Source organism: Pleurodeles waltl, chromosome 12 (assembly GCF_031143425.1).
Source record: "Pleurodeles waltl isolate 20211129_DDA chromosome 12, aPleWal1.hap1.20221129, whole genome shotgun sequence".
NCBI lineage: Eukaryota > Metazoa > Chordata > Amphibia > Caudata > Salamandridae > Pleurodeles > Pleurodeles waltl.
This window is the reverse complement of record NC_090451.1, coordinates 356,344,219-356,370,291: the sequence shown is the minus strand read 5'-3', so window position 1 is coordinate 356,370,291 and position 26,073 is coordinate 356,344,219. Positions and strand designations below refer to the sequence as shown.

General features: G+C 43.7%; 1 protein-coding gene across 1 annotated transcript in view; it reads left to right on the top strand.

The window, feature by feature from the left end:
- PEPD (peptidase D) overlaps window positions 1-26,073 on the top strand; it is a 215,020-nt gene that overhangs the window by 100,258 nt on the left and 88,689 nt on the right. The window contains exon 9 of the mRNA XM_069216573.1: window positions 1,266-1,312. Coding sequence (XP_069072674.1) covers window positions 1,266-1,312 — 47 coding nt within the window. The remainder of the gene's footprint in view (window positions 1-1,265; window positions 1,313-26,073) is intronic.

The following is a 26,073-nucleotide window of genomic DNA, read 5'->3' as shown; positions in this document are numbered from 1 at the left end:
TTTTTAACTACTGATAGGACATGGTGAGGCTAAGATAAAAGTCAGGTAGGTTTTATCAGATAAAACCATGGAATCTTAAAAGGGTTTTTTCACATAACTTTAAGATGCACACAAACAATTACATCTCCCCAAAGTAGGATTATTTCTGTGCCACCATCTGACTCCTGTCACATAAAAGAAGTAAGGCGTATAAAGGCGGTACATCCCAAAGACATAGCACATATACAGAGATTGATTTGCAATATACTGCAGTCTAAAAACAGATGCCACAAGTTGGAAATGAAAAGTGAGAACTGCTTCATATTTTCAAATGCTCCTCTTATATCCCAAAAGGAACCATCATATAAATTGTGTAATACATATCTGCATTGGCTAAGGGGTTCATTTTAACCAGAACTGATGAAAAATGCCAGGCGTGGAATAAAGTTGGGATGATGTGTATACCAAAATATTGCAACAGGAAAGAATATCATTGTAGTAGACTGCTTAGAAGGAAATCTCTCAGGCCTTCTGAAATGTGGCAAGATAGTAATTCTAACAAGCTCCATGCTCCAGATCAATCTTGATCAAGGTTCCGCTCATCGCCTGGCCAAACAAACCAATTGCTGATGAAAGGGTATTTTCTAAATACTGTTGCTCTTATTGTCCTCTCATGAGTCACTCGAGGTCTTCATCAACCACCCTGCTTTCCATTTTGTCTTTTTTATCTATAGAAGCAAATTCCTACTCCTTGCACGCCTGCATTTTATTTCACCTTCTCTGCACATGCAATCTTTCACGTTTTAGCTTTTGCATGTAAAGGCAAATCATCTGAATGCTGGATAGAATTCTTGCAAAGCCTAAGAGAAAGGGACAATGTGTGCACTTTGGAGGTATGTGGCTACTCTCTGCACATGTGACTGCTGGTGCTTAAACCTAGCCACTAAGGGCATGGACAGGAGTTTTAGCCCCTTCAGCACCCCCCTCCCCCTTTGAACCTGTGAAAGTGAGCTTCTCACGTCCCATGTTTGGTGGGACTGGCATTAAGGCCTCCGAGAAAGGATAGGCCTCTTTTTCTCACACTTCTGCTTGCTCCACAGCATGCCCAGGCACTAGGCTGAGCGTGGCGCAAGAGTTATTCCTGCAGTTGTACAGATTCTTAATCAAAGTCATCTCGTTTCATAAAAATGACTATTGTGAACATACCAACTTGCAATCATTTTTATTCAATATTAATTAATCAAATGGCATGCAACAAAAACCATGAGATCCTTTGTTTCTGATAGGTTATGAAAGCAGCTAAACTGGGGATGAAAGAATACGAATTGGAAAGGTAAGCTAGCAAATAGTTCTGAAAGTGGCATAATCTGAATCAAAGTGTTCTATTAACTGTATATTATAGATTATTTTTGTTTGAAAATTGATTTGTGGTTTTCTTTCCTTGTCACCAACTAATTTATCTACAAAACCAGACTCTTCAATATGAAAAGTTTCGGGAGTACATTTTTGGATTTTGATATTCTTTGAAGTGTATGCTGCAGACTTCTCCAACTTTTTCATCACATATATGCCTTTCACATGAAGACAGTCAGGAACCTCTAGTCACGTACCTTCCTTTTGTCTGAATTGGTATAGATTTGCAAATTGTAATTTTGGATCAACTAAAAAAAAAAATACGATTTTCTTTTGTGTGAACGTATAAATTAGAATAAAAAGGTTCAAGGTGGTGGGGTGTGTAACAGGCCCAAATGGGGGTGAGGAGGGGAAACACATTGCATGAGGAAGTGCAGTGGGATCTTGGGGAGAAGCACACATGGAGAAAAGAACTTAGAGTACAGGGAGAGAAGAATATGAAGTGCAGTGGGAGAAACACATAAAAGACCAAAAAGCACATAAAAGCGCCAGGAGCTCGAGGACTGATGTAGAAACACGCCAGGGTCAAAACAACACAGAGTGCGAGGGGGGCAGGGGAGTAATACATGAGAGAGAAGCACAGGGTGATGGTCATTTTGGTGAGAACACAGGAGAGAAGGAGAGAGCAGTCATGGAGTGCTTAACTAAAATGAAGACAAAAGGTTAATAAGTGAACAGTAGAAGGATAGACACTAGCCAATGAGAAAGATGATAAAAGGGCTATGCTCCAGGGAAGGGACAAAACCAAGATGGACACGCTGGCACAAGGAAAGCCATTGAATAAGAAACAAGCAAATTAGTCAAAAATAAAGTGAACCAATGGTAAGCAATGGGCAAAGTACAAGTGCCTGTAGGGTCTTTGGGAAGGCTCCACTAGGCCTTTTGCAACAGACAACTTGAGCTATCTGGTAGACTTGACCTTAAAAGTACAAGTTGAGATATCTATCTGTCTCTTTAGATTTAACCTATCATCTATTAAATTAAATGAATCAACATTGTAGAAAAATATATTGTTACTAGTATGGAAAGGCATTTTATATGAATAAAACAAGCAAGTGTTCAATTGAAATACAATGAATTTGGAAATATAAGTGTTTAGTGATTTGCCTATTTAATTAGTCCTCTGATTTTACTCTTCTGCTCTATTTACTTTTAATAGGATCTTTAGTATGCAGCTTTCAAACATGCTGTTTGCAACATTCGCAAAGTTCCACACAAAGTGGTTCTGCCTCGCAGGGAGGAAGGGTGATCATGGCAGTGATCATTTGCAGCTCGAAGGTCTTTTTGAGGAGTCCTTTTTTTCAGGCTCCTTTTAAATGTGGGGAGGACAGACCGAGAAAACAGGCATGGATTTAAAGCAGTTGAGTGAGGTCTCTGCATGGTAATTATTTCACCTCTTCGCTTAAATTCAGCTTAGGTGATCAGCCTGCTACCACCTTATGGAAGGTTCCCTCACATCATATTGAGGGACCAGTTCAACATAAACTCTTAGCCTGCACCTTTTTATGCTTTGTAGGCTATGATCTGGACTCTGAAAATGACTGTATTTTGTAAGGGGAACTAAATGATATATTGAAAGACTGGAGTGGTGCTGTCTATTTACCTTTGATACGAGCAAAATCTGGGTACTTGATTCTAAATTCTGTCACTGTTACACCTTTTTCTCCCTAAAGGATGCTCAAAAATGTAGTCTAAAGCCATGGCTTTCTTAACAGTGTCGGGGATCTGCATCAAACACTCAGATATATATAGGCCTATCTGGTATGGGTCTTGGGCCTTCTCCTTATACCTCAGGTAGTTTTAATGGTGGTGTAATCTTCAATGTGCCACCCATCACCATTTCTGCTTCGGTTTTATTCAGGTTTAGGAACTTCTGTACCATTCATAAGCAAATATGTCTGAAGAATTCAGTGATTTTGTTCCATGTTTGGCAGACCTTATACATGCTGAGAGTGATGTGTCCTAAAAAGTTACCTTTGGAATTTGTACCGCTAACCATGTGTGCATGAACATATCACACAGCAGTGGCGATAATGCTGATCCTTGTGGCAACCTGCACATGTGATTGTCGGAGGAGGTGGTGGCATCTATTCTGACATGTTGAGTTCATTGAGAAAATATTAATTTGATTCACTGTTTTATCTTGGCAGCCTTGCCATCTCCAAGTATTGCATAGAAATGCGCTGGTTCTTTGTGCAATCCACTGCCTATAGTTTGTGTGGGATCACTATTTCCATTTGGTTTGCTTAATGCCCCCCAAGCTATCTGAAACCATATTGTTGAATATGTATCATTTCATGAGATTCTACATAGATATGCAATTGGAGTGGCACCACTTCTCCATGTTCCTATTGGGAATGAGAGTTTGGAGAGTTTGTTGCTAATTCTTTAGAATCTACAAATGGTTTCTTTAATAAAGGCTGTATTCCTGCTGATTTTATGAGATAAGCTTTCATCAGTGCAGTGATATTTGGCCAAAAGGAGTCCTCATGCAGTATTTTTTTAACATGGAACCATTGTTCAATTATGGCCAAAAAAGTGTGAAACATCAGGAATTTCAGATGCATGGTCTGTTCATACAATATAACTATATTTTTTGAAGCGCTTAACCAGTTTCACATAGCAATTCTGTATATTTGCTGAATGTTGCTTGTTTTTTTGCTTTGATATGATGCCTATTAAAAAGAGGTGTTTTTTTATTTTATTCTGTGACATTGATTATGGTGATTTGTTTAAATCCTATGGAGTGCTACAATTTCTTACACCAGAACACTGAACCATAGGTTTGATGACTGTGGTTGTGTGGGGAAGGTTGAGCAGCTTACTCAGCCCCTTTCTCTCCCTACCTCATTTGGTTACCTCCTGTGCCTCTGACTCGCATAGGTTCCCATTGTGTTTGCCTAAAAATAGGCATTCTGCTGCCACACGCTCCTCCAGGAAAAAGTACCCACTGTAATTCTCCTCTCTCATTTCTGAGGTAAAATGAGAAAAAGTTAGCAATTAACTTTTTTATTTTTCTTTCTTTTAAATTCTATAACAGTACACAACAAGTATTGGCAACACCAGTGGGTCTAGTTTTAATGTGCTGCATCCTAAATTCTCTCAGGCACAACACTCTTCTGCTCTTTCATGGCCAGAGTCTTTTACCTCTGGTGAATGGGAGCGAAAACCAAGAAAGAGCATCTGCTTGCTCTCATGCTATGGAATATGAGCACACCTAGGGCCATATGTACGAACACTTTTTCCCATAGACACAGAATGGGTAAAAACCTTTGCTACATCTGGCCCCAAGTGCTTTAGAGCAGTTGAGATACTCAGGGCAGGTAACCAGTGGAAGAAATCTGAAACAGATGTGGTGACTGCACAATCTGAAGGTGACAGATTAAATATTTAGGTAAATCAAGCAAGGCATTATTCCTATAATCCAGAGAGGATGATACGGCTTCCTGGATCACCAACCTTCTTCCTTCATCTAAGAGGCAAGGAAGAATTTTCCTTGCTGACTTATGCCTATTACCCTTCCTGGGATATAGGCCATCAACCAGCACTCTCAAGCCATCTCTCTCGTGGGCTTTTCTTTCAGTCTGAATCCAGGTGTAACCAATCTTCTTGCAGGCAGCCGCAAGGCTTCAATGCCAGTTGTTTCCTCGTCTTCCGCTTTTCCGTTTCCCTGGAGGCTACTAGATGAAGGCTTGCCTGGTGGGCTTGCAGAGGGTGCGACCAATCCAGTACCAGCATCTTTTTATATTTTCTTCATGAGCAGGGAGTTGGAAAGTCTGCTGCCATAGGTCATTGTTGCTGAGAGTGTTTGGCCAGCGGATTTGGAGGATTCTGCTCAGACAGGTGTTGACTAATGTCAGGACTTTGTTGGTGGTGTCCACTGTTGTCCTGCAAGTTTCCGCTCCATATGGATGGACAGATTTTATGTTGGTGTTAAAAAGCCTATCTTGGTTTGCAGTATTAGGTCCTTGGATCTTCAGATTTTGTTTAGCTGAATGAAGGCAGCCCTTGCTATGCCAATTCATGCCTTGACATTGGTGTCTGTGCCACCCTGCTTGTCTAAGACACGGCCCACGTAGGTGAAGGCATCAAGCTCTTCCATTGCATTGCCTGTAAGAATGACTGCAGATGTGCTTGAGAGACCCTTGGGAAACTCCTCTGCCACTACGGTGTACTAGGTAAGCTCATGAGAATTGTCAGGAACGACCTGCAAGATAGTTCATGGAGGACAATTCAAAGAAGCCTTTGAAGTGACGACTGGAGTCTGACAGAGTTGTTTGCTCTCACCCTTTCTCTTCCTGCTGGCCATTGACTAGCTCATGAACACATCCACAACAAAGAAAAGACATGTGATCCAATAGACACCTTGGTTGTATCTCGACAACCTGGACATTGCCGATGACCTGGCCCCACTCTCCCATACCTATCTGCAGATGCAAGAGAAGACTGACAAATTGGCAGCCACATCAGCACAACTTGACCTCAACATCCACAGTTGTGCTTGCCGTGTTAGCCTTCAGGATCTTGGTGAACAAGGAAACCCTTAGGAAACACCTCCGCCACTACAGTGTACTAGATAAGCTTGTGAAAATCGCCAGGAACTTCTATGAGGGAATGACCTGCAAGATAGTTCATGGTGGACAATTCAAAGAAGCCTTTGAAGTGATGACCGATTCTGCCAGGGCTGTTTGCTCTTACCTTTTGTCTTCCTGCTGGCCATTGACTAGATCATGAACACATCCCCAGCAAGGGAAAAACATGGGATCCAGTGGACACTTTGGATGCTGCTCGACAACCTGGATTTTGCAGATGACCTGGCCCTACTCTCCCATACCTATCTGCAGATGCAATAGGAGACCAACAAAATGGCAGCCGCATAAGCACAACTTGGCCTCAACATCCATAGGGGAAAAACAAGAATTTTCCTAAAGGCCTTCAAAATGAGCAGCAAGTACCAGAAGGTAAGATCAATGTTGATTGTAAAACCAATATTTTTGACATACTAACAAGGTTAGGAGTGGGTCACTAGCCATGGATTACCAAACAGAGGCCCAGGTCTAGGGATCATTCCCTATAACCAGTACCTCAATTTTTGCTGCAATCAATTTCAAAAAGTTGTTTGTCATCAAATATTGAATTGAATGTTAGCAGTCTTGTTAAAAGAAATAAAACTGTATGAATTCATTAAAGTAACTTAGGGAGTTAAATTGATGTTAAAGAACTCCACCAGGAACACAATTTTTAATTAATACCCAATATTTTTTAAATTAGTCAAAGTGAAATACTAAACATAAAATAAAAAATGTACATAATGAAATTAAGACCTCTTTAGCATCACCTGAACTAGAAATCTGCATGAAGTCTTCTAGCATTCAACAGTGTATAGTCCCTGCCTATGATGTTCCTCAAGGTAGATATCAATAAAATGTTCTTCCTATTGTTGCTGTCACAAAGTTCTCAATGTAACATTCTTTCCTCCTGCATTTGTTAATGAGTTAACAATGTGAAATATGACTCTGAGGCTTATTGGGGCAGAGCAGTCTATGCCGACTTGGGAAAGTGTTGTGGGCTACAAACTCAGAACTGAGCAAGACACAGAAATACTACACAATAAATCAATGTCCAAAGGTGTTTCATCTTCAAAAAGCAAAGGTACTTTAACTGGTTCTGAGCCGGGGATGTAATGGTTACCGCCTGAGGCACAGTGCTCCTGTGCCGAGGACGTAACCATTACGTCCCGGCACCGGAGCTCGGAGGGAGCGCTGGTGCTCCCTCCGTGGGCTTCACCCCCATCCTCTAATGGCAGGGCTGGAAGGGGAATCACTTCCCCTTCCACCCTGACCCCCCTTTGATTTCCCCCCCACGGTGACATCTGATGATGTCAGCACATGATCACGTGCTGACCTCTTCAGAGGTCGCCTCCCATTGCTCTGGAAGCTGAGCTTCTAGCGCGATCGGAAGAGAAATGCATTTGCATTTCTCTTCTGCTCATGTGATGGGGGCCTGAGAGGCTTCAAAGGGAAGGAAAGGAATATCCCTCCCTTTGAAGTCTCTCAGAGCATTTCAGATGCCGGATCGTGAAGTGATCTGGCTGCTGAAAAGCCTACTAGACACCAGGGATAATTTTCTTTGTAAAAGTGGCATAAGGGGAGCGACCCTTTAGGCAAGGGTCTCTCCCCAGGGGGGCAATTATTTTCAAGGCCTTTTCTGCCTTCAGTGCAGAAACCTCAAGGCGCCACGGATCATTTTTTTTTTTCTTGTTTTTTTTTCCCCGTTTGTTTTTCAGAGGAGGTGAGCAGCCCCTTAGGCAAGGGTCGCCCCCCTGGGGGGAAAATTGTCTTTAGGCCATTTCTGCCCCCTTGGGGTCAGATCGGCCTATTTGTATTACGCCAATCCGTCCCCAAGGGGGGCAGGGGGCACAAAACACCAGGGATTTCTTTTTCCGTCAGTTTCACGTAAGGGGAGCAACCCCTTCGTTTTTGTAGGCCATTTCTGCCCCCCTTGGGGCAGATCGGCCTATTGTAATTAGGCCGATCTGCCTCCGGGGGGGCAGAAACCCCTAGACACCAGGGATTTTTTTATTTTTTTTATATGTGGGCAAGGGTCGCTCCCCTGGGGGGCAAATTGTCTCTTAGGCCATTTCTGCCCCCCTTGGGGAAAGATCGGCATATTTTCATTATGCCAATCTGCCCCCAAGGGGGGCAGAAACCACTAGACACCAGGGGTTTTTATTATTTTGCGTCAGTTTCACGCAAGGGGAGCGACCCCTTAGGCAAGGGTCTTTCCCCTGGGGGGCAAATTTATTTTAGGTGATTTCTGCCCCCCTTGGAGGCAGATCAGCCCATTTTTATAAGGCCAATCTGACCCCAAGGGGGCATAAACCACAAGGCCCCTGGGATTTATTTTTTTGCGCCAATTTCACGCAAGGGGAGCGATTCCCTTAGGCTTTATTTCTATTAGGCCAATCTACCCCTGGGGGGCAGAAATCACTTAGGTACCAGGGATTGGTGTATGTGTGTGTTTTGTTTGGGGGGCTCCCCCTTGGGCAAGGGTCGCTCCCCATGGGGGCACATTACTGTTGGCCATATCTGCCCCCAAGGGCCTATTTTTGGAAGGCAAATCTGCCCCCAAGGGGGAGGGCAGAAACCCCACCATAGACCAGGGAAGATTTTTTTTCAAAATAAGAGGGTTGGGGGTATGGCCATACCCCCACCCCAAATAAATGGAGCCAAAGTTGTTCTGCTTACCAGTAGGCAGATGGGGCAATTACCCCCAATCCACACCTGGGGGGTGGGGCAGAAAGTATACTAGATGCCAGGGAATTGAAAAAAAAAGTGGGGTGGTGGCTGCCAACCAGTATGGGCCTGGCTATGCCCCTACCCCCAACTGAAGGGGGTAACAGTCTTTCAGCTCCCCCCGCACATTAAAACATCTTATCCCACTGCAAGCAAGGGGACTTTGGATTATTTTGGGTTTTGGTTTTACATTTGGGCTATGAGAGCTTGGTTAACTCTCAAAATCGTCCCACTTGGAATGGTGAGGGCTGCACTTTTTGGACTTTGGGACCCTGCCATGTAGAAAAATCCACAAGACATAGACACATCTGAAAACTAAACATCTGGGTTATTCCAGGGTGGTGTGCTTCACATGCACCCACACCATTCACTTACCCACAATGTCCTGCAAACCTCCAACTTTTCTGGAAATCACACATTTTTCCCACATTTTTGTGATGGAACCTTCCGGGATCTGTAGGAATCAACAAAATTCCTACCACCCAGCATTGTGTCATCTATACCGATAAAAATCTGCTGCACTTGTCAGCCTACATTTTTTTTTTTGTTTTTTTTTTTGGCAAACTGCCCTTTTGGACCCGCTTTTGTTCCCCCTCAATTTCAATATGTTTTTGGCTCTTCCCTGTGACAGGCACTTGGCCCACCAACACAAGTGAGGTATCATTTTTGCCGGGAGACTGAGGGGAACGTTGGGTGGTAGGAAATTTGGCCCGGTGCGGTGATCCCACACAGAAATGTTTGGGGGATCCACACAAGTCACACCTCCCTGGATTCCCTTGGGTATCTAGTTTCCAGAAATGTTAGGGTTTGGTAGGTTTCCCGATATGACTGCTGAGCCCAGGACCAAAAACGCAGATCCCCACCCCCACAAAAACACGTAGTTTAGTATTTGATAATTTTGATGTGTCCACATAGTGTTTTGGGGCATTTCCTTTCGCGGGCAATAGGCCTACCCACACAAGTGAGGTACCATTTTTATCGGGAGACTTGGGGGAACGTGGGGTGGAAGGAAATTTGTGGCTCCTTTCAGATTCCAGAACTTTCTGTCACCGAAATGTGAGGAAAAAGTTGTTGTTTTTTGCCACATTTTGAGGTTTGCAAAGGATTCTGGGTAACAGAACCTGGTGAGAGCCCCACAAGCAACCCCATCTTGGATTCCCCTTGGTGTCTAGTTTTCAAAAATGCACAGGTGTGGTAGGTTTCCATAGGTGCCGGCTGAGCTAGAGGCCAAAATTCACAGCTAGGCACTTTCCAAAAAACATTTCAGTTTTATTTGGGAAAATTTGACGTGTCCTTGTTGCATTTCCTGTTGCAAGCATTAGGCCTACCCATGCAAGTGAGGTACCATTTTTATCAGGAGACTTGGGGGAACACAGAAAAGCATAACAAGTGTTATTGCCCCTTGTCATTCTCCACATTTTTTCCTTCCAAATGTAAGACAGTGTGTAAAAAAGACAACTATTTGAGAAATGCCCTGTAATCCACATGCTTGTAGGAGCACCCCAGAATTCAGAAATGTGCAAATAACCACTGCTTCTCAACACCTCTTCTTGTGCCCATTTTGGAAATACAAAGGTTTTCCTGATACCTATTTTTCACTCTTGATATTTCAGCAAATTAATTGCTGTATACCCGGTATAGAATGAAAACCTATTGCAAGGTGCAGCTCCTTTATTGGCTCTGGGTATATAGGGTTCTTGATGAACTTACAAACCCTATATATCCCGCAACCAGAAGAGTCCAGCAGACATAACAGTATATTGCTTTAAAAAGTCTGACATCGCAGGAAAAAGTTAGAGTAAAACGTGAAGAAAAATTGCTGTTTTTGTTCACCTCATTTTCAATGTTTTCCTATTTCAGCTGTTATATTCTGTAGGAAAACCTTGTAGGATCTACACAAACGCCAACTAGGTTAAACAATCTAAGATTGATCCAGGAAGGTATTGTAGAGTAGAAAGTCATAACACAGCGATGCACAACACTCATCTGTGTCCAGCCTATGCTTTTTTTTTTTTAAACGGAAAAGTTCTTTATATCAATTTCTGATCATTATTTAATCATCATATTACATGCTTAACTCTACTGCATATGAGGCCTCAATGAACACGTCACTTAGCATGTTTTCCTCTTCTATGGTTATGTTTGCAGATGTTTAAGCTGTTGTGTTTTTGGCACTTATTTTAAAAGTTTGTGTCCTTTTGCACCAACTTACCTTTTTGGTAACATTTAGTTTGGTGTAAAAATGAGAGCAATAGTTAAACTTACCATACATGGCTTGGAAGTAGAAGATTGTATGGCTCTTAAATGTATTGGGCTTCCCAGAAAATGCTGTCATAAGAACAAGGTAGTAGCCAGAACATAAAAATACTCCCTACTGTCAATCAAAGAGGTTTATGACACCAGCCAAAGCAAATGAGCCTGTCCTTTCTGAGAAGAGTCTTCTTCATCCTTCCATTCACCTAACCAATGGATCCATCCTCACACTTCCTGCAATTCACCCATCTATCCACCCTTTAACCATTCAGTCCTACAACCTGTCACTCATACACCATATACCCTTTTGCCATTTTGTTCATTCATTAACCATTCCTTCTGTCCACCTATTACACATCTGTTTGTTCATCCATCACTCCAACCCTTCACCTTTCCTGCCTTCGATTTGTTCACCATTCATTCATTCACATATCCATCTAGCCTCTTCATTCCGTTCTTTTATTCATATATAATCTTACCTTTTTGACCATCCTTTCCCCTTGCCTAGCCATCCGTCCATCCTTTCACGCATCTTTCTATCTTCTCTTCCACCTTTCAATCCTTTCACCCATTGTTTAATTGGGAAAGGTCTCCTGTGGGGCTGTTAAGTGTGTGAGCCCCTGCCTCGAGTTCCCCATAGCAAGTTTCTTCTGCTTTTTGGTTTTAATCTCGGCGCACTTGGCCATCAGCCTGAAGAAATCCTGAACTGCCTTGGCATAGGAAATGTTTTTTTAGTAATTGCTAGTTTCTTCATGCAGTAATTGTTCCTTTAGTACATGTATAGTGCAGTTTATTTACCCTCTAGTATTTTATGGGCAGTAGTGTACTGTGTGACTTAAGCCCGTTATCGCTAAAAACACTGGTTGTACATTAATGTATTGTTTCTATTAGGTTTTTCATTGAGTTTTGAGTCTCAAACGCACACCACCTTCATGAGTCGGTCAGCTGGTATAGTGGTGTATGTGGTTTCTCAATTTGAGTTTAGTAGTAAGGGAAACTCCCAGGACATCAGTAGTAAGGGGGTCTAATTTTTACAGTGTGTGTCTGGAACGTATGGCAGCGCTGAGACCCATTTATAAGTTCACATGTTCATCTATTTACCCTTCCCTCTATCCATCCTTTCACTCTTTTGTCTTCCTGCCCTTAATCCTTTAGGCCTTCTTTTAGTTCAATTCTTCTGTTCTCACTTTCACCTTGCCTTACAGGACATCTTTACCTCCTTTCACTCTTCATTGTTACCTTTCTTCTCCTATCTCCTCTTTTTCCATCTTTCTTTGTTTTCTCCCTCACTTATATTTTCTTTCTTACCTTTCTCTCTTGTTTGCCAAGTCTCCCTCTGTCTCCATTCTTTCCGCATTTTCATAATTTTATATTTCTCTGTCAACTTCACTGCACTTGGCTAATTTATCAGCTGTTAGTCCCCATCCCTCAGGTCTGCCTACTATTCTCTTCCAGCATAATTTTATTTAATGAAACCCACAAAGAATGAATCGGTGTTTTAATAGAATTTGGCTTAAAAGTATAGCCTAAAAAGGGGATGTGAGGAAAACACATATTTTCCAACACTATACTAAAATCAAAAAGAATATGCTAATCGTAATTCTAATGAGAAGTTTCAAAACCATTTCCGAATCCCTATTGTAAGACCATGTACCTCCGAAAGTGTGAGAAGAATGCATTCTCAAGAGATAAGACCTCACCCACATACACATGCATGATTTTCAAGGGACTGGCCATGTAGCACTGGAATGAACTTCTGAAGAGTCATTCCTCTAACTCTGTCCTTGAAGTCAGTCTAGTCTGTGTCTGGTCTCTTTTCTTGAGATGCCCAAGTCATTTAATCTTTGGAGTCTTACTTTTATGTATGCCAAATTCGGAACTCTCTAGAGTGAAATAACATTTGAAAATATGCTATGATGGTCTCAGCATATGTTTTATTTGTGTGCCCAATACACATGACCAAAAACAGAGAATCTAAAGTTACAGCTTTCTTAACTTAGTATAGTTTTGTGTCTAGTACATGGCCAAAAGGTCAAGCTCATTCATCTGTACTTAATTAATTGACTTTGACAGTTTTACACAGTGAAGACTCTAAAGATTTGGGTTCTTCCACTCAATAAAACACATTATCTCCTTATAGGGACATCCAAATTTGAAATTCTTATTGGATAAAGCATTTTGAATGTAATTGATATACAGTAAAAGTGACTTGTAAAACAAACCATCAACCTCACCTTCTGTGTTACATTGACACAGCTAATCCTTAAAACTCCCAGATCCAGATGAAGGTGGTTAAACAGTGATTCAAAACAATGGCTCTTATTAGTAGCTACAGGGGCTGAAAAAGAGGTCATAATTTCTCACCCACCTGTATTTATCACCCCACATATGGTATTCATACAAACTATGTGTGGAAAATCTATCTCTGTTGGAAATGTTTTAAACAATGTTATCATTTCTGAGTGCCAGTTTAAGCCTGTAGATGTATAGCACATTGTACTTACCAGACTCAAGTAGTACTTACTTCATAGTAGTTAGTAGACCGTAGTGGACCTAATGTATGCAGCTAACTTGACTGAGGTTGCAGCAGCATAAAACCTTCTTTCGCTGGTGAGTCCAACATTAATGAAAACAAGTTATCCAGGGATTCTTTCAAATAAAATTGTGAGTTATTTTTCAGTAATGAACCAAATCTGTACATTCAGTTAGCAGTACAAAGTATCATCTGACTTGAGAATTAACTTTCTGTAGAAAGTGCAGAGCCTTGGATGCATCTGTAATGCATCCAAAAGCATGGTGCATTGGAGTTGACTCAGGATAAGCCCACTCACATTGTTTAAAAAGATACAGAGATATTACCGTTTATAAACGTTTATAAATAAATGATATATGTCAGCTCCTAGCAAAGTGTCAATATGTTGGCTCCATATGTGTGCCATAAAGGCAAATAGTGACTGTTCAGAATCTTGTGTTATAGTAAATATCAGGAGACTGAGAGTACTCCAGTCGAACAGCATCTATGTTTGAATCACAAGTAGTGACAGACCCAATAAGAGGTCTGATTGTTTTAGGAAATCTTAGCGTACATAGTGTACACCTGCAAAGCACATATTGACGTGATTCACCGTTGAGTACGTGTGTGTATCCTTATAAATTGTAAAATCAAGTCGGTGCAAATAATTTGCAGCCTGTGTGTCATAGCCAAACATTTCTGTGCTTGACAGTGAATACATAGGTTAAATCATAATGGCTTCAGTGTTAATTATATATCAGTACCACGCACCTATCACTAACAGTGACTGATTTTGTGAGGCTGCAACTTTTAATCTATCAAGTCCCTCCCATGATCAACAACCAAATGTTTTCTATGTATACAGAGGAAGTATTTTTTGAGGGCTAAGGGGTTCCTCGCTCTATTTAGAGATCTGTGTCTCGCAAACTATTCATTTGCAGATTTTACCGTACTGGTTTGAGTGGACAGAAGAGTAAGAAGTACCTCCAAGCTAAATTGGCACATACTGTATAACAGAAAAGAGATCATATTGCTTTGTCTGAATCAAACTGGAACCCAGTCTTCTGTGAGTTACCACAGGCTTGTTTACCATCCCTGCTACTTTTCAATGTGTACATGTGCCCTCACTGTCAGTTCATTAGTGTGTGTGTGTGTGTGTGTGTGTGTGTATCCTGCTGTAATTCGAGATAGTTGTGGAAGATCAAAGCAGCATCACCTAAAAGTCCTTCAAAAACCTGGACCCCTGCCACTGAACTAAACTATGTCCAGCCTTAGGAGGTCAACTGAACTATCTCAAATTTAGAAAAGATCTGAAGACCACTCTCTTTGAAGAGTGTTTTAGCTCAATAGTACATGAATGGTACCATCTTCCCACTCCAGGAACCAGATGTCACTCACCTGTAAGGTCTCCAATTCCCGATATCTTTGCTATTACCCAGATAGACTCTGCTGTCTCTCTGCTTTGGATTTGTGGGAACCTCTCCTCAAGGGCTGGCTTCTTCCTGAATCATCTTAGCCTCCTGGAGTTCTTGAACCTTATTGATTCCAAGGTTTTGCTTACCATCACCTACCTGTCTGTGGGTGTAAGGTGACATATCAACGCCATACAAAAATTCTCACATAAATAAATGCATAATGAGATTTTAACTCCACTGAGAAGAGCATGGGTGACTTCCTAGTTAATATCTTATTTCAAATGCAGTTATATCTTTGTTTTACACTGATGTGCTTTTATGATAGCAATGTCAGTGTTAGTCTACTCACTAATTTTCTTATGGATGAAAGTGGTGTGGCCAAACTGTGAGAGCACCCAATGTTTGTCTTGTGCTAATATTTAATGTAATTAGAAAGCAGGCTAATGTAATAATGTTCTTCCATCTAAATTACCTGTTGATGTAAAAGGTAAGGTATTTTACGTCTACCAATTAATATTGAATCAAAATTGTGTCAAGTCAGACAGTGTAAGTGATAAACCATGAATCTGATTATTAAAGTGCACTGTTTCCCTATGAGAGGTCATTTAAAATGTGCACTTCTTGTACCTACATTATCTACCATTCAGAAGCCCTTTTGGCCTCCCTCTTGGTATCTAGGGCATATAATATCAGAGTTGGGCTGCACACCTCCATTGCCCCACTGAATTATCGGAAAGGATCATAGACCTCGCGTTTTGCATGGGCTCGCCCCATGGGATTAATTCACTTCCCCTGAAAATAAATGGAAATTGATACTGTTTTTGAGAGATTTGCATCTCCTTGTGTTTCGTCCCACAAATGACATTTGCTTAGGATCCCATCCCGACAACACACATAAATGTATAAGTGATTGTGAAGAAAGTGGGAGAGGTGGTAATGAAAGATCTAATGTCAGCTGTGCTTTTAAACCTTCATTCGCTAGTCATATGATTCATTGTAAAGCAAGGCCAGACTGGCCATACCAGGTATTGGCATTTCCCCCTGACGGCTGGAAGGGTGGGGGTTGGTTTTGTTAATGGGGGCCAGTTTATAGCTGTGTTGGGGAGACACTGTGTTCTGCAAATTTGTTATGGATTTAAAAGCACCCGCTGAAAGTGGCCAAGATAGCGGGCATGTAAGATGCAACTTTGGGTCCCTCCATCCCTGCTGCCGGTGTGCTCGGGCTGATTTCCCCCCCCCCCCCCTCTAATTAATGCAGCAATTGGGCTTGAGCTGCCCCACATGTGACTGGGGGCTAAAAGAGTCAAGTGGGGCTCAGGGTGGCAGACAGGGGTGCAGATAAAGTGCAGGACTGCTGTCCTGTGTGGCTGTCTCGCGATCACCTAAAATGTCGGGCGCCACAGGGCCGTAGAGAGATCAGAGCACTGGCGGTGCTTATAACCTGGGGAGTCGCACAGTGGGCCTGCAAAGCCGTGCTCAACTCCATTGCCGACTCCTCCGATGCTCTCTGAAGACCTGAACCCGCACTCTGCGACACAATGGCCACCTCCACGCCAGAAATTGAGGCTCCCGTAGGCACCAGTAGGCCTACCCTTGGATAAGATGGAGTCGAAGACAGCAAAGACGCAAGGTAAGCAACCGCAGTAAAACCCTTCCCGCCTCCCAACCACGACTCCACAGAAGCACACGCTATGAGCCAGCGCAGTGGCCTGAGGGACAGTAGACTACACCTTTGGCCTATAGCACTAGCACAAGCCTGCTCACCCCAGCACCTGGCTGCAATACACTAGAACTGGAGGAGAAACCCATGAGGGGAGCTGAAGCAGCATAACCCCACAGGTCCCCTGTTTCTAGTGCTTTTGCAACATGCTCTAGGTGCTAGAACTGCGGCCCACAGAGAGAACACCGGCCGCAGGCCCCACGGTCACAGCCTTCAGAGGCCTACAGCAGTGCTGCCGGAGTGGTCGCTCCAGACTTCATTCTCTATTGTGTGGCCACAGGCCTTGTGCCTCGAAGACCATGCCTTCTCGCCAAGCCATACCGGGCCTGGGATAGCTGGCCCACACCTTGCCTGCCACCCACAGAGCATACATCACAGCCATATGAGAGCCTGGGAGCCACCACCAGGCAGAGGGGAGCACCTTACAGTTGCCACCACCTTGGGTATCAGCCTTTTCTGCATGGTGGTTTCCTGGTCTGCCCCTGTCACTCCTCCTGAGTATTTTGAGCTCGACTGGCGTCTCCCCCACCACAACTTGGGCTGGAGCTTGGCGCCATATCCCTCAAAACACTGATTGGCGACCCTAGTGATCTGGCTGCTTTGCACCCCAGCGGGGGGATCCTGGGGACCGGCGGCCTGGCCACGACATCAAGGCCTCCCTGGTACACAAAGGGAGAATGGTCAGACCCCAGGAGGGCCCTGTGGACCACAAGTCTGAACGTGCCATTTAGAAGAGGCAGAGAACATGGGACACAAGGAGAGGCCGAGGTATAGCTGCCACCGGCGGGGCAGGGCCAGCCTGCGAGGAGAGGCACCTAGGAGATATTGAACAGGGCTGACACAGCCAGACTGGGCCTCATACAGTCAGCAAAGAACACAGTAGACAGACAAGTCCAAGTAGCTTCTAAGAGCTTTCTTGATACATGACCCTGGATGAGCACTTTCCCGCCCAGTAGCACATATTATCCTTTAGAGTCCAGGCAAGCTGCCCAACATAGATTACCTCAACAGCAGAGCCCTTGCTGTCAAGACCGACCATGGCAACGGCAGCGCAAAAAAAGATCGGACCCTCAAAGAGATGCTCTCAAGACCAGCAGGAGACCTAACCATGGACCTTCTGCCCCCTGCTAGCCAAGATATACAGACAGAGGCGGGAGGAAACAGATGGTCCAGTGACTTGCTCTTTTCTGGAGCTGGAGGCCCTTTTTGCATCTGAGAGATGATCATCTGGCAGTCAAGAAAGACTCATCTCAAGATGTGAATTGGGAGAAGGAGTGTCCACCTTTGAAGATCATGAAAGTGGCAGAGATGAAGAAATTGAACAGCTCCAACAAGAAGTCATCCATCTAAAGGACCAACAGACCTAACTACAAGCCCACGCAGAAGACTTGGAAAACAGATCAAGATGCAATAACATTTACATTCGGGGGGCCCCATCCGCCGCAGAGGGAGAAGACATTGATGCTTATTTGAAAGCCCTCTGCGTCCAGATCCCGGAATCTACCCTTGAAGTGGACCTACAGCTAGATCGGGTGCGCAGAGTGGGCCTCCCTCGCCCTGAGAACTCCCACCCAGCCTACATCCTGGCATATGTCCATGATTTTCCACTAAAAGTGTAGATACTACGCAAAGCTAAAGAACTTCATCACTTGAAGTTCAGGGGCCATACATTGTCGCTCTATCAGGACCTAACCACAATCATTCTACAAAAGAGAGGAGACTTTCACCCAGTAACCTTGTGCCTTCGAGAGCAAGGTGTCCCCTACTCATGGGGACACCCTTTCAGAATCATCTTCTGCTGAGACAGAAAGCTGCACCAGATCCGCTCCCTATAGGCCATCTACGAAGTACTGGGAATTGAGTGCTACATGGACACGGCCCCCCGAGTGGCCCTAGGGATCAGCGAGCAATGAAGTGTGCAAGATGGCAAAGAAGCAGAAAAGCGTCCAGACACCTGCGACCAGACCTGCTACCATGGCCCAAGAAAAAAGAGTGGTCCTAGAGACGCTTGCCAGTGAAACAAGAAAAAACCTGAGGCGGCCAAGAGCCCACCAGTTGCTTTGATCGTATTGGGGATGGGGCCTGCCGGTGGGGGCAGGGAAGGATTCTACTTCAATATTATTGGGAATCTGACCTGTTCTACGGACCTCTATATTTACAGGACCATTGGGATGCCGATGGCTCATGTTGGAGCTCCTGACACACCAGGGACACTATGTTGTTGTTCAGTGGCTATGTTTTGAAGGGGGGAGTACTCACGTGGCATAGAGATGCACTTTCTCTGAGGTATACCCCAGACTGAAACTACTCTAAGGAGGGGTAGGTCATGAAGGTTCTATGGAAAGCATATAGTTGACTAACCCACAAGCATAGGCACTATACCTTCTCACACTACATGATGAAATATGAATCATTACACTTATTGTAAAAGGGCTCAACAGTTAAGTTAAGAGACGGGCATTCTTGTCTAGTCTGGAGCAGATGGTGTCTGATATGTCGCTTGCAGGAGATACATTTAACTTTGAGCGACTGTTATTGGCTTAAATCACAGACTTTTCCAAAGCAAATCTTTTCTTCTGCATATACTTAATCGACAGGGGTAGACATTTTAATCTCACTCCTTCCGGGGGAAGGTGGGTACCAAACATACTGAAATTAGAGGCCAGCTACTAATATACCTCATAAGGGTGTGGACCATGGCTTTGTTCTCAGCTCCATCTGTGCCCCTAATGAGGAGCAGAGACGCCTCCTCTGCAGATCAGTTGAAGAGACCATGCCCTCAGCAGACAGGCTTGTATTACTTGGTGGGGGGGGCTGTCACTCTAGTATTTCATAACAACCTCAACTGCTCCGCTCAGACACTGGTGGGGACTGGCGAGATATCCTGAGAGGGTGTCCAATGGCTTCATGAGATGGGAATACAAGACTTATGGCAAGAGTTTCACCCACAAATCTGGGACTACATCTTCTACTCGCAGACCTTCAAGACATATGGTAGACAAGACCACTTCTTAGAGACTAACCAATTGCGGACCCTGGTCATTTCAGTAGGTATCAAGTTGACATCACTTTCTGATCACGCAGCGGTAATGTTAGACCTCAGTCCTCCTCCCCCACACACTGAGACATATGCACCAACCTTGGTCCTGTGAGAAACCCTTCTTCACAGGCCTAAAAGTGCACAAGCAAATCACCTTGGCTATCTAAAACTATTTAGCCCCTAACGATGCAACAAACACTCCCATCCCACTCTTGTGGGAAATCCTAAAAGCATTTTTTTAAAGGGAATTTATTGTGATACATATCCATCAGCGGACCTGTGCCCTTTGAGTATGACGACAACTAGAATCGGCCAGGAAATAACTTGCAAGCCTCAACAGACCGGTAAACACCCTTCTCTGCCTAAAACACTCCTTTTATGTAGGAGGGAACAGATGCAAGCGCCTCCTAGTCAACAGGCTGTGAGTTCAATGTCAGGCCACGAGACTGGACTCTCTGGTTATGGATGATGGCACAGAGATTTCTGATGACAGTCTTATAGCTTCTAGAAAGACTCTCCTTGGAACATACCTCCTGATAGCCCAGACTCAGAAATCCAGGGCTCATGCACTTCGCAACTCATGGAGGACCAGGCGGCTGTGCTCGACAGCCCCATTTGAATGGAGGAGGTCATATCCGCTATGGCCTGACAAAAGCCTCACAAATCACCTGGTCCGGATGGATTTCCAGCGCTATTTTATTGTACCTCTTGCATGAATCTAGCACTGATGTTGACCAGACTATACAATGCAGTTGCCAGCCCATCAACTCTTCCACCCTTCTTTTAGCCCAGGACTATGGACTCCAGGGTTCTTTACTGCTGGAGCCGCTTGCCATACTTCCATCAAGCCACCCAGCGCATACAAGGCGCACCCAGGCAGCCATCAGTCCCGCTGGACTGTACGCCCTTCTGCTAGCCCAGGACTATGGGCTCCAGGGTTCATTGCAGCTGGAGCTGCTTGCCATACTTCCAGCACGCCACCTGGTGCATATAAGACAGCCATCATCCCCGCTGCTCGAACGCACCTGGGCAAAGCCAGGGCCAAGGGCTGGACCGTCCTGTACCCTTCAGCACCAGGAAGTGGCAGGGCTATCCTCCTTGGCACTGGAGTCTGTCATCCCTGGTTGCTCATTTGTATATCGATTGCTCAACCTGGCTTTACGTCTCTTTTAAGGTTGGTGGTTTTCTTCGGCCTCCTAAGGTTCTACCACACTGCCACGATCAAAGTTTTTCTTGACTCTTCTGTGCCGCTACTTTGAGGACTTTTTAATTTGATGTTTGTGAACTTTTGTATATCTTAATTACTTTTTGTATTGATTATATTGTGTGTACTAATTGGTTTGGTTTTCTTTTTGGAGTTTAGTTTGGTTAGTGCATGGGTGCCATTACCTTGGCGGCATCTTAGGAAACAGGCTAACCATTTTTGAGTGGGCATTCTCCTCTGTAAATAGTATTACAATGGGTAAGAGGAAAGTCCCCCCTAAAAGGGTGACCAAGAAGTCACCAGGCAAAACGTGTACCAGTTGAATTAATTATATCACGGGCCATGGGGGCAATAGAAAAGCTAATTATAACTGTGGAAGAAACTCTTTAGGCCTGTCTCGGGGGTTCGACAGTGGATTCTGTTGTAGCAGTATGACTCTGAACAACCTAATCTCTTAACAGACAAAATGACTAAGCTAACACAAAAGGGTGTTAATGGGTGTGTTAAGAATATGTCTGACAACTTACTCTAAAACACCTGAGGAATCCAAATACTACTTTACAAACTAGGAATGTAGAAGCGGAGAAAGAAAAAACGCCATCCCCTCTCTTGAATTTAGTATCTAAGCCAGTTAAAACAAAAACAAAGGGGGTCCTTGCTAAACCATCCTCCAAATAAAAGGCTAGCAATTTACAATCTCTAGCAACATTGATGCATTTGTTGGATTCTTTTGTAAGGAATTCAACAACTTCCCTATCTATTAGGTTACATTAAGTTGAAAGGTTGGCTTCTGCTATTAAAAGCAAGACATCACCTGATTGTCACAGAGTCCTCCTGAGGAATCGGAAATACAAACTGAGACTGACAAAGCAGAGGAAATGACACACAGGGACCTTAATACTGAGACACCTTTAGTAACTCATCCCCTTAAAGACTAATCTGCCAATTGCTATTCAGATTCAATGTGTCCAGCCAGGCTTTCCTGACTGCCAGATAGGGGCTTAAAAAAAGCTGTACCTTGTCCGCCCGTACATTCTTATATTTTAATTAGGTCCTCCAGGCCTGATAAGTGTCTATCTATTCCCGAGTTTCTTGATCTTCCCCCACCTGCAGTCTTGTCATATACAGATTGAGACCTGGGACTCATTGAGGAATAAGTTGCTAAATTGAGTAGGCAATAAAACAGGGTTAACACGAGCCTTATTTGCAGATATTAAGATGGCCAGGAGGGTAAAATGGGTAGGTTGTGGTTGTAAAACCTTGCCAGGTGACTGTGTGACCTTATCTTTTAAAACCCCGCAACTAGTAGATACTGTCCTGAGTACAGCAAGTTCTCTGACTGTGTCTTGCAACCATATTACATTGTTACTGCTGGGCTTTTTTTTTAAACCACCAAGAATGCAGGAGTATTCAGAAACAAGAGGTATCTCGAACTCTGGGTGTTTGCCAGGTTCCACATGCGCAGCCCCTACCATCAACAGATTTAATAAAATGGCAACATTAGATGGTGTAGATTGACTGACAACAGTACCCACCCTGGTTTCTGAACAAGTTGGTGGCTGCATTGCTAACTCTAGTTCTGTTAATGGGGGATATTATCCCAACTAAAGAAGATTCTCAGCTAACAGATACACAGGTGGCCACCCTGTCCTGTTGTACTTTGTCCTTGAATGTGCATTCTGAAACTGTGCATGAGAAACTAAACCTACCTGGGATGACTGAGATTTTATTTTGGATTGTAGCAGGTTACAGAACAAAATGATGGCAATTGAATGGTTTGAGTTTATAAGTGTTTTTCACATCCTGTGTTTTCAGGAGACCTGGACTGTGGAGCCATTATATCTTAATGGTTAGAGAACATATCCCACTCCAGCTGTTGTCCAGCTCTGGGAGATCTAAGGGGGGCTTATGCACTTATGTCTCCAACTATGTGCCGCCTCTTGATACGTACATGGCAGTGACGAAAGAATGTATTTGATGGCGTGTGTGGCTGTAGATACACATGCTTCGCATAAGTCGGCCATCTAGTGTTGGGTTCTAAGTGTTGCAAGTTGTTTTTGTTCGAAGAATCTTTTTGAGTGACTCCTCCGGTATTCCTCGGCTCGGTCTATTCCGAAATCTTCTTTTCCGTCTTTCTTTCTTTCAGTGAGGGTACTGTATTTCAATCGCATTTTCACTATTAAATGTACTGGACCCGACTTTTTCCGTCAGGTGTCAGCTTACCGCCCTTCAGCCTACTCCTCCACGTGCTGTCGAGATATGCGGGGTTGATGAAACGGACTCCATTTCGGTTTTGCCTTCTATGCCATTCAAACTTCCTATAAACCGACCAACACCTGGTGTGTAACTTGTGCTTGTCCCCAGCCCATAAGGAAAAAACCTGCAATGTCTGATGGTCTTTTTGATCCAAAAAGACCCTCCGGGACCAAAGCGCACGTCAATTGGCAATGGTGTCGAAGACACCGGACGACACTCCTGATATTTTCTGGGAAGTTCAGGAGGAGATTGAACACAAAGAGGCCTTCTCCATAGATTATTCAGAGTTGGACGTTCAATCCGGACATCAGAAGTCAGCCTCTCACCTCAGCGCAACCTGTGACTACATCAGTCCCAACCTCCCATACAAAGATTGCAAAGAAAACGCACAAACAGTTCTTCAGTCCACCACTGCCTTTGGGCTATTGGCGGATCTGAAACTTACATTCGGCTGTCCCACCTTCCGGCTGGGCACTAAAAGTAGCCAAGACTAAACAGTCTTCGGCATCGAACTCTGGCTTGGCAGCTTCTTATACATCCTCAGGATCGAGTTGATCCTTCGATCCAAGTGTTTCGGCTCCAAGCAAGATACCTTCCACATCCGCTGACCGCTTTGAGTGGACACAAGGTGTCCACTCCGAAAACTTCCGAACCGAAAACTGTCTTCCAGAGACTCCAGTCATTCTTCGGAAGCTGCTTCTCTAGTGGAGCCAGCCCTTGAAATAATGGTGACTCATCAGCACCAGCTCCATATCCAAAAGGAAACAGGAAGAATAATTGCTTCTCCCCGTCCCAAGCAAGAGGAAACTTACTTTTCAAGAGACCTTGGACACTGCTCTTCCACCTAAAAAGGTCTCCAAAGACCAGGACAAGGCTCCAGTTCGACCACAGCCTTCTCCACCACACTCTCCTGTGCTTCCTCTTACTCCTCCACCACCTTCACAATCTCCTCCACCTATTATTGAGCCACAATTTTCTCCTTAAGGTTCACCACCACCTCAGTGAGATGACTTTGGGAACATTCCACAAGCTATTGACCCATAGGATTCATATGATCCAGATCCCATATTACCAAATGACCCTGATTTATACCCTGCATGCCCTTCACCTTCTGAAGACGCAACGTCATATCAGCATCATAGCAGGGGTAGCTGCATATCATATTGTGCAAATGCACTCTGACCCTACTAAAGGGGATTTTCCCTTTGATACGCTGACTACCACCCATAAACAAAGTCTGTTTCTGCTCATGCTACCAGGTATGCTTAGACATGTCACAGACCTTTCTAAAGAACCTCTTAGGTCAAGAGTTGTATAGGGCTGGTGGCTGGGGGCATATAGTGTGTAATTCACTGCAAATGGTTGAGATTGGCTTCTTAAGATTTTTACTTTCGGTTTCCAACAGTTGTTCTACATATGTTTGCCACACTGAACTGGGTATTTCCTTTTTAGTAAACTAAGGGCCAGCTGTATGAAGAAACCACTTTGCGATTCTCTAATAGCGATTTTAAGAAATCGCTATTTCTGATTCGCAAAAAGGTATGTATCATATTTGCGATTAGGTAATAGCGATTTATTAAAAATCGCAAATGCTATTACCGAATTGCAAATAGCGATTCTGAGCCCATTCCCACCTATGGGCCTGTAGGCCCATATTTTCGAATCTTTGGCATTTCCCAAATTGCGAATTCCTAACTGGGGTTCGCAATCTAGGAAATGCAAAACGCCCCCTCTGCTGCGCCCAAAAAATGTTTCAGGACATGTTAGGCCAAAGGGGCATGTGTGCATTACATGTCAATTTTCAAAAATGAATTTTGAAGGCATTTTTTAAATTTGCACATGGTTACCACTAAGTTTTACTTGGTGGTAATTGCGATTCCTTAATGCCCAATTCGCATTAAGGAAAAGCTTGATACATGTGCTTAAGAAATCACAAATAAGGATTCCTTATTTGCGATCTCTTATTCGGAGAATCGCAATTTGCGATTCTCTAAACGGGCTCGCAATTTTAAGGAATCGCTATTTTAGCGATTCCTTAAAATTGCATAGTGAATGCCTTTCATACATAATGAAAGGCATTTTTGCATTCGCAAACGGCCATTTGCACCGTTTGCGAATGCAAAAACGCTTGATACATGTGGCCCATAGTCAAGATCCAACCTATTCCACTTTGGCACAAGATTTGGTAATCGGAGCAAACTGCCCTTATTAGAGACTGTCTAACCTCTGAATTTACCTTTCAAGTGCCATGGCTCAAGTATGTTAATAATTTTATGAATGATTTAAAGCATACCAAGTTTATTTTTATTTGTATTTTTTTTTTACCAACCAGAAACTTTAATAAAAACTTGTAAAAAGCACTTTAAAACAGATTGGCTGACCTTATGCGAAGAACTTAGGCTGCCTGCTGAACTAGTAAAGTCTAGCGTACATAGACATCAATTGACTTTGGTTACTTATGATATGCAGCCGTATCTAAAAACTGACAGATTTGTTTTAACCTGTTTCAGGTTAAATATATTTAATCCACTAACTAGTTTTCCTGTGATTAATACTTGGACATTGATTTTAGACAACTGTCCTTGTGCAGCTCGGCACGGAACTTCCACCATTTAGGATCTCCGAATGCGCCAACACCCTAGCGCTACTCCGAACGACCTAAGGCAAGCACAACCCCAAGAAGGCCAGCTGGTTCTCCCCACACTCCAGGAGCACCTGTAGAAAAAAGATGGAGGAACAGCAAGACTTTGGAGGACCTTGCGGCTTTCAAATCCACTATCAGCTCTCACCATCACCTCATCAGATCCACTAGGAAATCCACCCTACAGGACTGTATCAATGCCACCACACACCATACCAAAGAGCTCTTCACCGTGGTCAGCAAGTTCGCTGAACACCCATTCAGAAACTGCAAACAGTTTCCATCCCAGGTCCTCTGCGACAGACTAGGCACCTTCTGCCATCAAAAGATCAAGGACATCTATGA